General features: G+C 42.4%; 2 protein-coding genes across 4 annotated transcripts; one reads left to right on the top strand and one right to left on the bottom strand.

Moving 5' to 3' along the window:
• Positions 1-2: 2 nt before the first annotated feature.
• RBM48 (RNA binding motif protein 48) lies at positions 3-5,587 on the top strand. 2 transcript variants are annotated; one of them, XM_083705092.1, is made up of 5 exons: positions 3-245; positions 2,532-2,679; positions 2,896-3,041; positions 4,309-4,856; positions 5,384-5,587. In XM_083705092.1, the coding sequence occupies exons 2-5, from the start codon at positions 2,552-2,554 to the stop codon at positions 5,489-5,491; spliced, it is 930 nt and encodes a 309-aa protein (XP_083561218.1). In that variant the 5' UTR covers positions 3-245; positions 2,532-2,551; the 3' UTR covers positions 5,492-5,587. The 2 variants fall into 2 exon arrangements, with proteins under 2 accessions (XP_083561218.1, XP_083561217.1); XM_083705091.1 differs by having other exon boundaries at positions 86-245; positions 2,489-2,679.
• CLXN (calaxin) lies at positions 5,155-14,302 on the bottom strand. 2 transcript variants are annotated; one of them, XR_014556599.1, is made up of 6 exons: positions 14,104-14,302; positions 12,696-12,851; positions 10,984-11,088; positions 8,477-8,642; positions 7,165-7,269; positions 5,155-5,877 (listed from the first exon to the last, which is right to left on the bottom strand). XR_014556599.1 is itself a non-coding variant. In XM_083705159.1 (6 exons), the coding sequence occupies exons 1-6, from the start codon at positions 14,159-14,161 to the stop codon at positions 5,827-5,829; spliced, it is 627 nt and encodes a 208-aa protein (XP_083561285.1). In that variant the 5' UTR covers positions 14,162-14,302; the 3' UTR covers positions 5,526-5,826. The 2 variants fall into 2 exon arrangements, 1 of the variants encoding a protein (XP_083561285.1); XM_083705159.1 differs by having other exon boundaries at positions 5,526-5,877; positions 8,491-8,642.
• Positions 14,303-15,319: the final 1,017 nt, after the last annotated feature.

A 15,319-nucleotide genomic window follows, 5' to 3' on the forward strand; every position in this document is an offset into this window, starting at 1 on the left:
CTTTCACCCGCTTACCTCAGCCTTCCCAGAGCGCAGGACCAATGAGAGCGCGTTACCTGATTTAGCTCTACCGGATAGGTTGTTTTTGTGGGAGGGGGCGGGAGGAAGATGAGAGGAAGATGGCGGCGGCCGGTGACCAGAGCGGCGGAGGCGAAGTCGGCGGCGTCTATCAGCACCACGCGCAGCAATCGATCTGTGCCTCGCGCGCCAGATATCGCGAGGGGCGCAGGCCACGCGCGGTGAAGGTAAAGCGGGGTGGGGGGGAGGACTTGGGCCCGCCTGCTTGCGTGTGTTTGCGCAGCTCCCTTCCCCTTGTCTTCTGGCATCTTCCCTCTGGAAGGCGGTATGCAAACACAAACGACCGACAAAAATCAGTTGGAAACAGTGGGAGATCTCTAAACGGCTGCAGGCGATCTAGGGGCGGGGTGCGCGTTGGGTTGACACAGCAAATAAAGCAAGGGATGGATCCTGAGAAAGTCAACGAACCACGTTGACAGGAGGAAATGGCCTGCCGAATGAGACCGAATTCCCTTCAGCATCTTGTTGAAAGCAGTAATGCTTCTGAATACCAGTTGCTGGAAGCCACAGGAGGGGACGAGTGCTCTTTGTGATCGAATCCTGCGTGTGGGTTTCTCAAGGCATCTGGTTGGTCAACTGAACAGGATGCTGGACCAGATGGGCCGCTGGCCAGATCTAGCAGGCTCTTGTTATTTTTGTATGCTTCTCCGAATGTCCAGCCGAATGCTCATGAGAGCCGTGAGAAAGGCATGTAGCTTTTCCTTTTCCAGTGACTGCTGTTTATTGATAAACAATCGAATGACTCGATTTATTTCGGTCACTGACCAGAGTGCTTATTGATATACAGTGCTGCCTCTGAGTGTGGAGGCTCCTTTTAGCTTTCATGGCTATGAAGAAGACACCCATACAGGTGTTTTCTATGAAATTGTCAAATCTCCTTTTCAAGGGAACTAGGGGGTAATTCCAGCTCCCATAGATATAGATTGTGCTGGTGGTTGGCCCTACTTTGGAATTCTTAGTGTATAGCAAATAGTTTGCTTTATGAAAATACTTCTTTGCCAGAAGAGCGATTTGTTACTTGCAGTTTGGCTGTTTTTCTTTATAAGCAATTGTGTACTGATAGGATTATTTTCTTCAACTGTCAAATCTAAATTCAAGTATAGGTGATGCTGTTTCTCTCTACATAGATCATTCTATATCTGTATATGATGAATACACTGTAGCAAATGCAGTCCTCCAAACTGAGGGGCATTTTAGGATTGGCATATATTTGTTGAGACGTTTTATTGTACAGTACTTTTAGGCTGAGGGTTGGATGTAAGCTCACTTCAGTGTCACATTTTCCTAGTATCCTAGGAACTCTCAACTGTAAGACATAACTAAATTATCCTGATTATGCATTCTTGCTTAAGAAAGTAGGTATTATCTTGGATCAGAAAAAGGTACAGCATTCTTTTCAAGAATCTCTGCATCAGATATCCATTGACATTCCCCCACTGTAACTTGCTTCAGGGGTGTTGCAAAAAATGCCACACATGCACAATATTTAGAAGAACATAAGTGCCCTACTGGATTAAAGGTAAAGGACACCTGACAGTTAAGTCCAGTTGCGAATGACTCTGGGGTTGCAGTGCTCATCTCACTTTACTGGCCGAGAGAGCTGACGTTTGTCCGCAGAGTTTTTCCTGGTCATGTGGCCAGCATGACTAAGCTGCTTCTGGCGAAGCCAGAGCAGCACACGGAAACACCATTTACCTTCCCGCTGGAGTGGTACCTATTTATCTACTTGCACTTGGACATGCTTTCGAACTGCTAGGTTGGCAGGAGCTGGGACCGAGCAACGGGAGCTCACCCCATTGCGGGGATTCGAAGCGCTGACCTTCCAATCGGCAAGCCCTAGGCTCAGTGGTTTAGACCACAGCACCACCCGCAGATTAGCCAAATCCTAAATAGTTCAGCATCCTGGCTGCTCCCCACAGTTGCCAACCAATTACGCCTATGGGAAGTCCAAAAGCAGCACATATGATCTATAAGGTGACATATAACCATCATGACCTTTGTAATTCTGTAGTTGGTGAAATATTTTCAAATTTTGGGTGAACAAGGGCTATCCTAAGGGTAGTTACCAAGTAATTAATTTATTAAAATACCTATTCATTTACATAATTTGTATACTGACCAATAACTAACATTTGTTCAAATATTATATAACCAGTTTAGGGTAGTAAATTGTAGTAAAAAAAAAATGAGGCTTGTTCTTAATATCTTGGTCACAGTTGGCAACCATTATTAAATGAACACGCTCTGCTTCTCCTGTATAGTGCTCATACTAATTGAGTTGCTTTACATTAGAGCTGTCTATGGATGATTGAGTTCAGAATAGTATAACACTTAAAAAGCATATTTTAACAAGCAAGTACTTGAGATTGTAACTGATACAAAAAGTATTAATGTGGCTATGGTTTTTCAGGTTTACACCATCAACTTAGAATCTCGATATTTGTTAATACAAGGTGTGCCTGCCCTGGGTGTTATGAAGGAATTAGTTGAGCAATTTGCATTGTATGGAACCATTGAAGAATATAACCCACTAGATGGCTATCCAGCAGAAGAGTTTACAGAAGTTTACCTGATCAAGTTCCAAAAAATACAGAGTGCAAGGTATTTGTAATTTTTCAAAACTAGCCCATCTTCCTTTTCCCCACAACCCATAGTAACTCAGTGTTGATTTTTTTGTTAAGTAATATTTGTGTGTAAGTTAAATGGATTTTTGTGATGCTATAACTGAACTTTGTTTTAGGATCAAACAGGTTTTAAAATGTTTGCTGCTGTAACTGGATAGCGTTTAACGTCTGACTTAACTTTCATCTATGTTAGGATAGCCAAAAGAAAACTGGATGAACGGAGTTTCTTTGGCAGTTTGCTGCATGTGTGCTATGCTCCAGAATTTGAGACTATACAGGAGACTAGAGAGAAACTACAAGACAGGAGGAAGTATATAGCAAAAGCAACTAGTAGCAAAGGTTTGTGTCTGTATACTTCTCTGAAAATTACCATATTTTTCGCTCTATAAGACGCACCAGACCACAAGACGCACCTAGTTTTTGGAGGAGGAAAACAAGAAAAAAAATACTCCGAATCTCAGAAGCCAGAGCAGCAAGAGGGATCGCTGCGCAGTGAAAGCAGCAATCCCTCTTGCTGTTCTGGCTTCTGGGATAGCTGCACAGCCTGCATTCGCTCCATAAGACGCACACACATTTCCCCTTACTTTTTAGGAGGGGAAAAGTGAGTCTTATAGAGCAAAAAATACGATAAATGTCTTGGGTTTGTATGCTTAGTTAAATTTGAATTCATTCTGTATTACTCCGCATCCACCACAGTATGCTATGCTACAAGGAAAGAGTAGAGGCAAACAACATAACCAGTGCCAGAGATATATGCAGGATGCAAATTGAATAATAGTTTATTAAAACAATCCTATGCCTTTAACAGACATATAAAGCTGTTAGACTAGAAGCATACTAGCCATCAGTCTGACAGAACTATTGCTCAATTGTCATATATAAAGTATGAAGGAAACCCTATCCACTGGCTACTTAGTCTAGTAGAAAAATGTTTTGACTCTCTTGTACTTAGCCATTATTACTATTTAATTTATGTCCTACTCTTCCTCCTAAAGAGTATAGGGTGGCAAGCACCAACTTTATAAAACAAACATAGCTCTTTCATTGCAATTTGTTCTAGGGTAAACTCAGGGCCAAACTAATATGATATTTAACACACCTTTGCATTTGACATAAATTTTTTTGAACTGTAAATTGTTGCCACATGCCTCTTCCCAAACAAGCAGGATTAAGTCCACAACAGGTGGAGAGTTTAAACAGTTTTTCTCCTTGTGGTGTATGTAGCAACACCTCTACTTCAGGAGGAACATTACCATTTTGCCAATGAATTTTTTTGAGAATTAGCATAGTAGTTGAAACTAGTACTTGTCCTCTCTAAAATATGAACATTGAATTGTGCCTCCAGTGGCACAACAGGTCAGTGCATCTGGTTGTTAACCAGAAGGTTGGTGGTTTGAGCCCATCCAGGGTCGCTGTGAGCAGGATTTCTGCATTGCAGAGGGTTTAACTAAATGACCCTTGGGAACCCTTCCAACTCTTATGATTCTAATACAAATGCCAGTATTAAAGTCAAATTATTCCATTGTAGCACAGTTGTACTCAAAAGTATTTTTGTGTAAAAATATTAGGTAGTCAAAATGTTAACGGCTTGTGTTTTATGTTTAAGATCAACTGCAGGTAAAGAATTCCAGTACAAGTTTTCAAAAGGCTGTGCAGCTAGATGCTTCTGGATCTTGTACATCTCAGGCAGCCACTAGTAACTGGAATCAATCTGTACATCTTTGTGATCCTCAGCAATCATCCTACTATGAATTGCCACTGAGAAGTGTAGCATCTCCTTTAGGACAGCAATGTCAGAGTATGTTAGCAGCACCTTGGAATGTTAGTGACTGTGCTGAAGCGGCTGAGTGTTCAGGCCAGAGGATGCTAATGGCTCAGGGCTTGCAGCAAGGAGTTCACAATACATTGACCCACTGCAACTCGCAAAGAAAGGTTCCTTGTACTAATGGACTTGGCAGATTTATGCCTCGAACAACTCAGCTGCAGGAACGAAAGAGGAGACGAGATGAAGACAACAAACTTGCTCTTTTTGGAAAAGACATTAATAGTGAAGAAATAATTATTGGTCCAAGGTTACCAGAAACACCTAAAATAGACCTGGAGGATGAGTCATTGAACACCTCAGCAAACTTGATTCGTAATAAACTAAAGGAGGTATGCTATATTTTCGAAATATGTGGTCTGTAGTTCTGAAATTGGATAGCAGTTGTTTATTTATGGTGATAAGCTGCTCTTCTATGTCTTATGTTGATTTCTTAAGCATAGCTACTTGGGAGAGGAATGAAGGACAAAGGTGCCTCATATTCTTCTTGCATTAGAGAACTTTCATTTAAATGTTAATACCGTGCAGCTTAAGGGAAGGTTTGTAAAGTTGACTATTTGTGTTACTAGCTTGCTGGCATTTCCTGTTTATGGCTGTAGCTTGGTCTAAAAATTATTAGCAAAAACAATGTTTCTTCGTATCCTAGGGGACCTCCTTTATTTTGGTTCTAAAAATAATTAGTGACACAATTTGTAGGGTGAAATGTAAATCGAGAAATAGCTGCAAGTCATTAGAAAATTTGCTTATTTGACTGTCTGCTGTACAGCTAGTTCAGTTAACTCTCTGAAAGATCTAGCTAGAGTAACTGCTTAATGAATAGTTAAAATGCACTAAGTTTGCTTTCCTCTTTCCATATTAGGTTGTGGTTCCTATTCAGACTCCAGTTCAAACTCCAGATCTACCTGGTGGAATATCAGTGAATATCAGTGAAGCAAAGCCAACATTAAAGCAAAGACGACGAATATAGTTCTTACTAGAAAGTATGGCTTGATCTGGCAGAATTAAAGTATTTTTGTACATTTTATTTAATAAACTTAGCAATTATGCTGAAATTCAACTAAAATGTACGTTGTTCCATTTTTTTTGCAGTCCTTGTGAATGTATTGCTTCATAAGAGTGTAGACACATCAAAATATTTTCCATTAAATGTCTTACTGGTTTTTCTAGCAAGTATATTGGAATGAAGGCATTATGAAAATAGAGGAAAAGGTATACAGAAAAATATTTCTGACTTGCCTTTACTTAAAAAGATTAATGGTATCCTTTTCAAGGACATTCACATAGTATAAGTCATTTGTAGAGCTACAGATCGGGACTATCTTGGAATGCTTGTGATTCAAAGGCCATTCTGCACTGTAAAGTAAAATGAGAATGTTTTTAAATAAGTATTTAATATATGATTAGTCTTATACAATATAAAATACCTCTGAAGCTTAAAACATTAACGCTATACTTTAACAGTAATTTTTTAATACTTTCCTCTTCTATCAAGGAATCTTTATTATGCATTTATTGTGCATGCCCCAGTGGGATTTCTGCTCCTTCCAATGTGAACAGCAAACTCCCATGTCATATCACAACTTGTTCTTGAGGTTCCCATCAATTTAAAACAAAACAAAACAGTTTTTTCGTGTTACTGTGGTTCCTCTGGTTGCGAATGGGATCTGTTCCGGAGCCCCATTCGCAACAAATACTGTATTTTGAAATGTAGCCCTATGCCATGACCAAGTATGACCCCCAAGGCACCTAAACAGAAAGGCATTAACAGTGTTTGCAAACTGTTTAACAGTTTGTAGAAATATGAACATGTTCTTCAGGCTCCATACAACTTCCTCTGGGACAGCATTTATTTTTATCTAAGTACAGTGTGGTATTTTGGGCGGGAAATTGGAGGTATTTGTGTTTCTTTTGAATCACTTTGCCCAGAGGCCAGCAGTAGTCCCAAACTGCAAACTTGGTTCTTTGGGGGGAGTGCAACCCTATCAAGAACTAGTTGTAGACTTCCATCCATGGTGGTTAGCATCCCACCCTCAACGCCTCTGAGAATCATTGTCACCACAGTTGCATTCCACCTATGTCAAACCTGGTCAGCCAAACCACCCAGAGTGACACTATGGTTTATGATATTGCAAGCCTCTGAGGTTGCAGAGAACTGATAAAGCTGTGTGTCCCCGTCCCCCCTTTATTCAGAAGAACGAAGGCTGTTCTTCCCAAAACCAGGAAGAAAAACTGTTTGGAATGGATCTAAATAACCAGCGTTATCCAATACTGCCTGGAGTTGTCCAGCTGTCATATGCACCACCACCTTGCCAAAGAATAGAATATTTAAAACAAGGTGGTAGTTCTCCCAAGAAAATTGGCTGTTTAAAAGGGGATCCTACTAGTGCGTCTTCAAGGGCAGCAGGAACCAAATCATCTCAAGGAGACATTCACTACCTCTACAAACCCAGCGCATGTCTGGCGGATCTCAATAACCAGGAAAGGCAACAATCAAGCAAATGCCTAATAAACAGTTTCTCCAAGCAGATTGTGTCAGCATATTGCACAAGCTGAAAAGTATCCGTAACAACATGACTAGGCCCACAAACTTCACCTGCCTCTGATTGTATCAAATCTGGCATTTATAGATTTCATAAATACCTTTATATCAGGTAAGCATGGTCCAAATGCTTCTAAAAGGAGGTTTTCATCTCTCACAGCGTTTTCGAAATCCGCATAAGAGAGTTTGCCATCATGGTCATAGTCCTGCAAAAGCAGATATTTTTAGTTACCGTATTTTTCGCCCCATAGGACGCACCGGCCCATAGGACGCACCTAGTTTTTTGGGAGGGAAATAAAGGGAAAAAAATTATTTCCCCCCCCCAGGTGCCCTGCGCTAAGCCCGAAGCGCGCCCCAAGCTTCTGGGTGCTGGCAAGGTCTCTGCTAGCTCTGGGAGAGCCGCACAGTTCTCCCAAGGCTAGCGGAGCGCTGTGCTAATCCCGAAGCTTGGGGCGTGCGGAGCTCAGCGCGCCCCAAGCTTCTGGGTGCTGGCAAGGTCTCCGCTAGCCCTGGGAGAGCTGCGCGGCTCTCCCAAGGCTAGAAGAGCGCTGCGCTAATCCCAAAGCTTGGGGTGCGTGGAGCTCAGTGCGCCCCAAGTTTCTGGGTGCTGGCAAGGTCTCCACTAGCCCTGGGAGAGCTGCGCGGCTCTCCCAGGGCTAGCGGAGCGCTGCGCTAATCCCAAAGCTTGGGACGCACGGAGCTCAGCGCGCCCCAAGCTTCTGGGTGCCGGCAAGGTCTCCGCTAGCCCTGGGAGAGCCGCGCGGCTCTCCCAGGGCTAGCGGAGCGCTGCGCTAATCCCAAAGTTTGGGGCGCACGGAGCTCAGCGCGCCCCAAGCTTCTGGGTGCCGGCAAGGTCTCTGCTAGCCTTGGGAGAGCTGGGTCTCCCACGGCTAGTGGATAGCTTCCTGAAGCGTGGAGAGCGAGAGCGGTCGGTGCGCACCGACCCCCCTCGCTCTCCAGACTTCAGGGAAAGCCTGCATTCGGCCCATAAGACGCACACACATTTCCCCTTCATTTTTGGAGGGGAAAAAGTGCGTCTTATAGGGCGAAAAATACGGTAATTCAGTTGCATTGAGTAGAGATACAAATGCATTGTCAGCTTGCTAGCATAGTATAATGAAATGCTTTTGGCTGCTATTGTATATGTTTCTCTGCTTTGCTGATGCCTTTAGAAGTACTTTGTTCCTATTCTTGCAAGCACTTTAACCTGGTATTGCCAGTTAGTATACTCAGGAGATGGTCTGCTGAATTATCTTTTTAGGTATTCTTGGAGAGGTTTAATCAATTTGTGCTTCTTTTTCGTCTGTAAAAATGTGGGTGCAGAGCTTCTCTTACCATAAACCAATAGTTCATATGAGCACATTATAGATACAAGCACAAAAGCTACAAAAGCAGGAGAAACTATACATTTACATTACAATACTTGCCATTTTCTTCAAAGTTATTTCTACTAAATCTTTAATTCCTTCATCAGGATCTTCTTCCGATGGCTGCTTTAGCAGGCTGTTCTTCAGCATATGAAACATTTCCTCCCGTGAAATATATCCATCACTGTTCATGTCATAGACCTCAAAACAATCTTTGGAAAGGACAAATGATTTAATGTAAAGCAGGCATACATATCAAATAAAGCACTTTTACATAATGAGAGAGCTTAGCTGATACTAAATTATATATAAAGTAAGTAAACCAAGAACTGCTCTGTTGAAGCCAATTTTTAAACATTTTGTGGAATTCCCCCCTCCCCCAAATAAGATGCTGCATATTTATAGTCAAATATCATAACCCTAACCCTAACCCTATATTGGCTTTAAATCAACCTAACTCTATACACTCCCAAGCTAGACACTTGTTGTTGTTGTTGTTTAGTCGTTTAGTCGTGTCCGACTCTTCGTGACCCCATGGACCAGAGCACGCCAGGCACTTCTGTCTTCCACTGCCTCCCGCAGTTTGGTCAGACTCATGTTTGTAGCTTCGAAGACACTATCCAACCATCTCGTCCTCTGTCGTCCCCTTCTCCTTGTGCCCTCCATCTTTCCCAACATCAGGGTCTTTTCCAGGGAGTCTTCTCATGAGGTGGCCAAAGTATTGGAGCCTCAGCTTCACGATCTGCCCTTCCAGTGAGCACTCAGGGCTGATTTCCTTAAGAATGGATCGGTTTGTTCTTCTTGCAGTCCATGGGACTCTCAAGAGTCTCCTCCAGCACCATAATTCAAAAGCATCAATTCTTCGGTGATCAGCCTTCTTTATGGTCCAGCTCTCACTTCCATACATCACTACTGGGAAAACCATAGCTTTTACTATATGGACCTTTGTTGGCAAGATGATGTCTCTACTTTTTAAGATGCTGTCTAGATTTGTCATTGCTTTCCTCCCAAGAAGCAGGCGTCTCTTAATTTCGTGACTGCTGTCACCATCTGCAGTGATCATGGAGCCCAAGAAAGTAAAATCTCTCACTGCCTCCATGTCTTCTCCTTCTATTTGCCAGGAGGTGATGGGACCAGTGGCCATGATCTTCGTTTTTTTGATGTTGAGCTTCAGACCATATTTTGTGCTCTCCTCTTTCACCCTCAATAAAAGGTTCTTTAATTCCTCCTCACTTTCTGCCATCAAGGTTGTGTCATCTGCATATCTGAGGTTGTTGATATTTCTTCCGGCAATCTTAATTCCGGCTTCGGATTCATCCAGCCCAGCCTTTCGCATGATGAATTCTGCATATAAGTTAAATAAGCAGGGAGACAATATACAGCCTTGTTGTACTCCTTTCCCAATTTTGAACCAATCAGTTGTTCCATATCCAGTTCTAACTGTAGCTTCTTGTCCCACATAAAGATTTCTCAGGAGACAGATGAGGTGATCAGGCACTCCCATTTCTTTAAGAACTTGCCATAGTTTGCTGTGGTCAACACAGTCAAAGGCTTTTGCATAGTCAATGAAGCAGAAGTAATGTCTTTCTGGAACTCTCTAGCTTTCTCCATAATCCAGCGCATGTTTGCAATTTGGTCTCTGGTTCCTCTGCCTCTTCTAAATCCAAGCTAGACACGTACTTCCTGTTTATTCATACATTTACTTTTCTTTTTCATTTCCTGCAGGACCACCTACCTTTTGTGAAATATATGTCTGTGTGTGAATATGAAGTGAATCCTAAGACTGATAACAGGAAACATTTTATCTATGTGCCTTATATATTCAGACGCAATACCAGATTTTGGAAAGCAAATTCTTTGAAAACAAACTTAGTATTACGGTAGACTGGCCATTCCCAAAATGATATATACTCTATAGTAGTGCAGGCAGTATAGTTTGTGATAGAATACATGACAGCAAGTACTTTGTAAAAACAGTTGCAGAAGGAGTGGCTATAAGAGAGGCCTTCTCATTCTTATCTAAAGGATCTAAACTACAAACTAGGATGGTTCATAAGATCTGGGTTCACAGTCAGGGAATTTTGTAGTGTAGGAATTAAACAGAGACAATATGGGTTCAAATCTCTATTCAAAAACAAAATGTCTCAATATTTTCCCCCATTGATTTAAAGGATTGATTCTTATTGTTTTGTTGTACTGTGTTCTCTTGAGAATTTGTTATGATGCAAATAACAACATTGTGAAGCAATGTTGGTTCACAGCTGGAAAATGGATCATCATATAAACTAAATTAAACTTAGGGCCTGTCCTAAGTTTAATTTGGCCTCATCTACTTACAGGGTTTTCAACAGTAAAAGCACAAGACTGATGAACCACATATGCCACCTGAGCACTTTGAAAGAAAGGGAGGATAAAAATGTAGTAAAATGAGTGATAAAACATTCCTATTTTTAAAAGTAAATCGCTCGCATACTTTAGCAATACACTTGTCATTTAAATTGTCTTAGATTTTAAGACTAGCGTAAAAACCTGCTAATGGTACGGAAACCTTACATTTTATTTTTTCCTCCAGTGTCCCCCGAAGAAATATTGATAAACCTTCTACCCATTCTGTTACACTGACACAGCTGTCATTGTCTTTATCAAAAGCACGGAACACTGAAAAAAAGAATAAAAGTTTCGGTATATTTCAAAATACTGTAAATTATTTGCAGCAAAGTAATCGCTCACCCAATGTATTTGTGTCTTACAAACTATATGGTTCAAATACACAAAAATTCCTTTAGAAATTTCAAAACAATTCTTCATCCACAAGTTCTTTGGACCCAGAGGAACTTTAGATTTGTAGCTCTCAAAAAAACAGCTTCCCCTTTCATATAGCTACTTGTATTTGAAACGGAGAGGTTTTTCAAAAGCAGCTTCTGATGTGGCATACAGAGGAGGGGAGGGGGTCTTTCGTTCAAAAGTAAAACAAATCCTACAGGGCCCGTGACCTCTTTGTAAGCCTAAAGTAGCATTTGGATCCAAGTCGTAATGCTGGAACTTGGATCCAAGTCGTAATTCTGTGTCACCAAGTGGGAGTTTTAAAAACACAGTTATGTAATTTAGTAACCATAGCTTCTGATGACATTTTAACAGATGTAGTGTACTTTACACTTTAACTGCTACTCATCTAAATTGCCTCATTAGAGCAACAGAAATGTACTTGTCATGCTACACAATGCTGCACAGAGCAAGGACTTAGACAAACACTGACTACTGCTCAAAATGAGTTAGCATAAGGTGTCTAATGCAAATGTCTTCACCATTATATGCCAATAAACTGATATTGGGGGAAGATTGCTACTCTGAACAGACATTTTTAGCAAACTAGAAAAAGCTGAATTATTGCAAGTTAATGTTTGGAGAAACAGTTAAGAACTATAACTTGAAGCAATTGTTCTTGAGCTTGCATTTCCATCCTTCCATTTCTTTTTCTTTGTGTGCCATATCTTTTTGAATTGTGAGGTTTGGCTTAGTACCAATTTCTTTTAAATAGCTCTTATGGTTTTGTTGGCTAAAGGGCAGGGTATAAATGCCTTATGCTGCTGGCAACCATCTGTCTCAGGAGACAATGGAGGAATGTGCCTTTGGAGGTAAAGTCAAACTGTTGGAAGGTTACACTGCCCGCTGTGGCTATAGAGACCATTACGGGAGAGACACTGTCCAGAAAGATCAACTCCTCTCTTCCCTCCCCGCCAAACTAGACTCGAAATAAGTTAGAATATTCTTTGTAACCCTAATTGTTGGAGTGGGGGTGGGGAATGTGCATGCGAGTGGCAGTGGAGCATGCAAGCATGCACAATTGCAGTGAATGTGAAGCATGTGTGCATCAATGACTGCAGTGTATGTTGTGCCCACAATAGCTTCTCAGACTCCCAAATGTTCCCCCACTGTCCCAAAAAGGATGGTGGTCCCCGAGCTACATAGCAACTTGTATAGCAATACTTGTATTGGTGCCATTTTTCAGTTGCTCAAAAACCACATTATAAATGGCAAACACAAACAGTACTCCCAGTACCTACCTATTACTCATGCGTATTCACGGGCTGTTATTAGAACAAACAGAAAGCATTTAATGTAATACCAGAACAATTATTATCATGTGTCCTATCGATGTTGTGAATAACTATAGGGTCCTGGAATAGAAGTGTTTTCAAAACTATGTGAGATGCTATTTTAATAGATGTTTTACATATATCACAATTTTGCAAGAATGTAATCACCTCTGTCCATAATCATGTCATCTGTCATACCAAATGTGACATGCAGGATATTTCGAAATGAGTTACGATCCAAACCAACAGCAGCATGCCGGTCACTGGGTTCCACCCCCAAGTTGTTGAAAAGCTTTATGAGGCATTCCACTTCAAATTTATTGACTATGAAATAAAATAGAAGTTATGGCAATAAGCAAGTGGTAAAAAAGGAAAAATCTCCACAATATTTATAGCCTGTTCTGGTATGCTTTCCCCAGGAAGTCTTGTCCAGAGTGGAATCCTTTTGGCATCAGATACAGACCTTTTTATTTGCTCAGGCCTCTTTGACATTGCAGATCTTTCTGAGGAGGCATGTCTAGGATTGTGCTGTATATCTTCATAACAACAGTACATTTATTGAAATGGGTTCAGTCACAACCTGGTCTTTAACATGGTTTTGAACTTAGTTACATCTCTTGGGTAGCTGCAATGTGGCAGACAAACATTTTTTTATACACACACACAAACAATTCTACCTCCCTTTCCCTCCCAAAGGAGATATTGAAAGCAGGTAACAAAACATAACAAAAACCCCACAATACCTCTTAAAAAACTAAATATATACCAAACACAATCCAAGAGGGAAAAAACAGCATTAAAAATAGGTGTTAAAAATAGGGATCTCAGAGCCAAAAGATTTAAAAAACCATAAAACCGAAAGCTTGTTTAAAAAGAAAAGGCTCCAGACACCAGGGGAATTGAGCTGAAAGAGAAATAGGATCTAACCTTGCAGGGCACTGTGTTGTCACCGAACACACCTCAAAAAGCAAGAGAGCACGTTCACCTGGGAGGAGACCCATGTTCATATGGCGACAAATTAAAAAGAACAGCACACAATAGGCATTGGAAAACGAGCTCCTCTGAGCAACCAAAGGAATACACTGGATTTCTAGCTCGATGGTGGAATCCTGTGCATGTCTACTCAGAAGGTATCAATGGGGAAAACACCCACGGTAGGATTGCAACCTGAAAAAGAACTTTTGGGGTTGCTGCCTATCTTAGGAGTTGCTGAAACTGGGTTCCCAGCCAATGTTGAGGGCCATATCCTACGCTGCTAAAACTATGTGTGGACCTTGGGGGCCCCGTGTATGCTTTCATTATTGCATTTCTACGCTGCCTTCCTCTGTGGAGGTCAGCGGGGCCCTGTTTTATCCGCTCAACAACACCCCTGTGGGGTAGGTTAGGTCATGCGAGGTACCTCACAGGGCGCACCCACGAACACGCGTGTCAACCCGGGGCTCCCTGGTGGCCTCGCTCCGACGCCTGAACGACTGACCGCGTGTAAAAAGCGCAAGGGCAAATGCTGCGGGGACAGCCATTTTTTAAATAATATTTTTGGCGGGAGTGGGGAAGGGAAGGCCCGCCTGCCACTCACAGTGCCTCGCGGTTCTGCACAGAGACTCGGCGAGCTTCTGCTGCTTCTTCCTGTTCATCTCGGGTCTCCTCGGGCGACCGCGGACGCCACAAGTCGCCACGCGGTGGCCGTGGCAACGGAGGCTCCGCCCGGCAGGCTGCTCCCGACGCGGGAGGCGCAATGGAAGGCGGCGGGCGCTCCCGACCCTCTTTGCCAGACCCTTTTAAGGCTCTTTAGGCTGGCAACGTTTGCCGCCCTGGGACTCGCCCTTCCCTGTCACTCTGCTCTTTGTTTATGGCGTTTTTAGGGTCCGAAGTGAACCAAGGAGGAAGAGCCTGAGGGAAGGAAACTCAGGGCGGAAGGCGGGCTGCTTAGCTGCTTTGGTTACCGTGGGGGCCATGGACACTGAATAAAAGAAACTGGACGAGGGAGAATATATGGGACGGCATATATAGCGCCAGACCGACATCCCCGCCCCAGACCCTCGTTACCCGCCCCACTGATTTGTATGGGGCTAGGATTAAGCTGTAATTAAGACAAAAAAGAGAGCAAATAACTTCTTTGTCCTTGGAGCCAGCTCCTCCCACCATTCTTTCTACTTGGCTGCTGACAAAATCCTGCATGTTTCAATGATGCGTTCATGTGCAGGGATCCCCAGGTCCAAATTCTCACCTGTAACAATTCATTTTCCACCGATATCTAAAGCTGGTGTGAGCTTAGGTGCAACACAGCATGATGTTGGCCAGATGTGTTGGGCTCGTTTTTAGTTTGCAGGTTTCGGGAACGCACCTTTCAGTATAGAGTCTAGAACTGTGGTTCCCAAAGTGGGGCGCACACCCCACAGGACGGCAAGTTGATTTTAAAGGGGGACAATTAGAGAATGAGTTATTAACAGTGAATGGCCTTTTAGGCGTTCTCTATGTGAACAGGACTTCACTTTCTGAATAATAAGAATTATATGTCACACGGGGGGGGGGGTGCGTTTCAGCATTTTAGAGATGCTTAGGTGGGGCATGGCCAGAAAAAGGTTAGGAACCACTGGTCTAGAATCTGTTCATTCTGCCCTATGGCTAGAAATGGTAAGCAAACACTGTTTTTCAAGGAAGCTGTGCAGTATTACTGTTATCTTCAAAGAATTCAATGATAAACTTCCAAGTAATCCTCATGCTACACATAGTTATCTGAAAAGTAATCTGTGTATAGCCTACACCAGTTTTAGACAGCCCAAGATCACTTT

Source organism: Podarcis gaigeae, assembly GCF_964106915.1.
Source record: "Podarcis gaigeae genome assembly, chromosome: 12".
NCBI lineage: Eukaryota > Metazoa > Chordata > Lepidosauria > Squamata > Lacertidae > Podarcis > Podarcis gaigeae.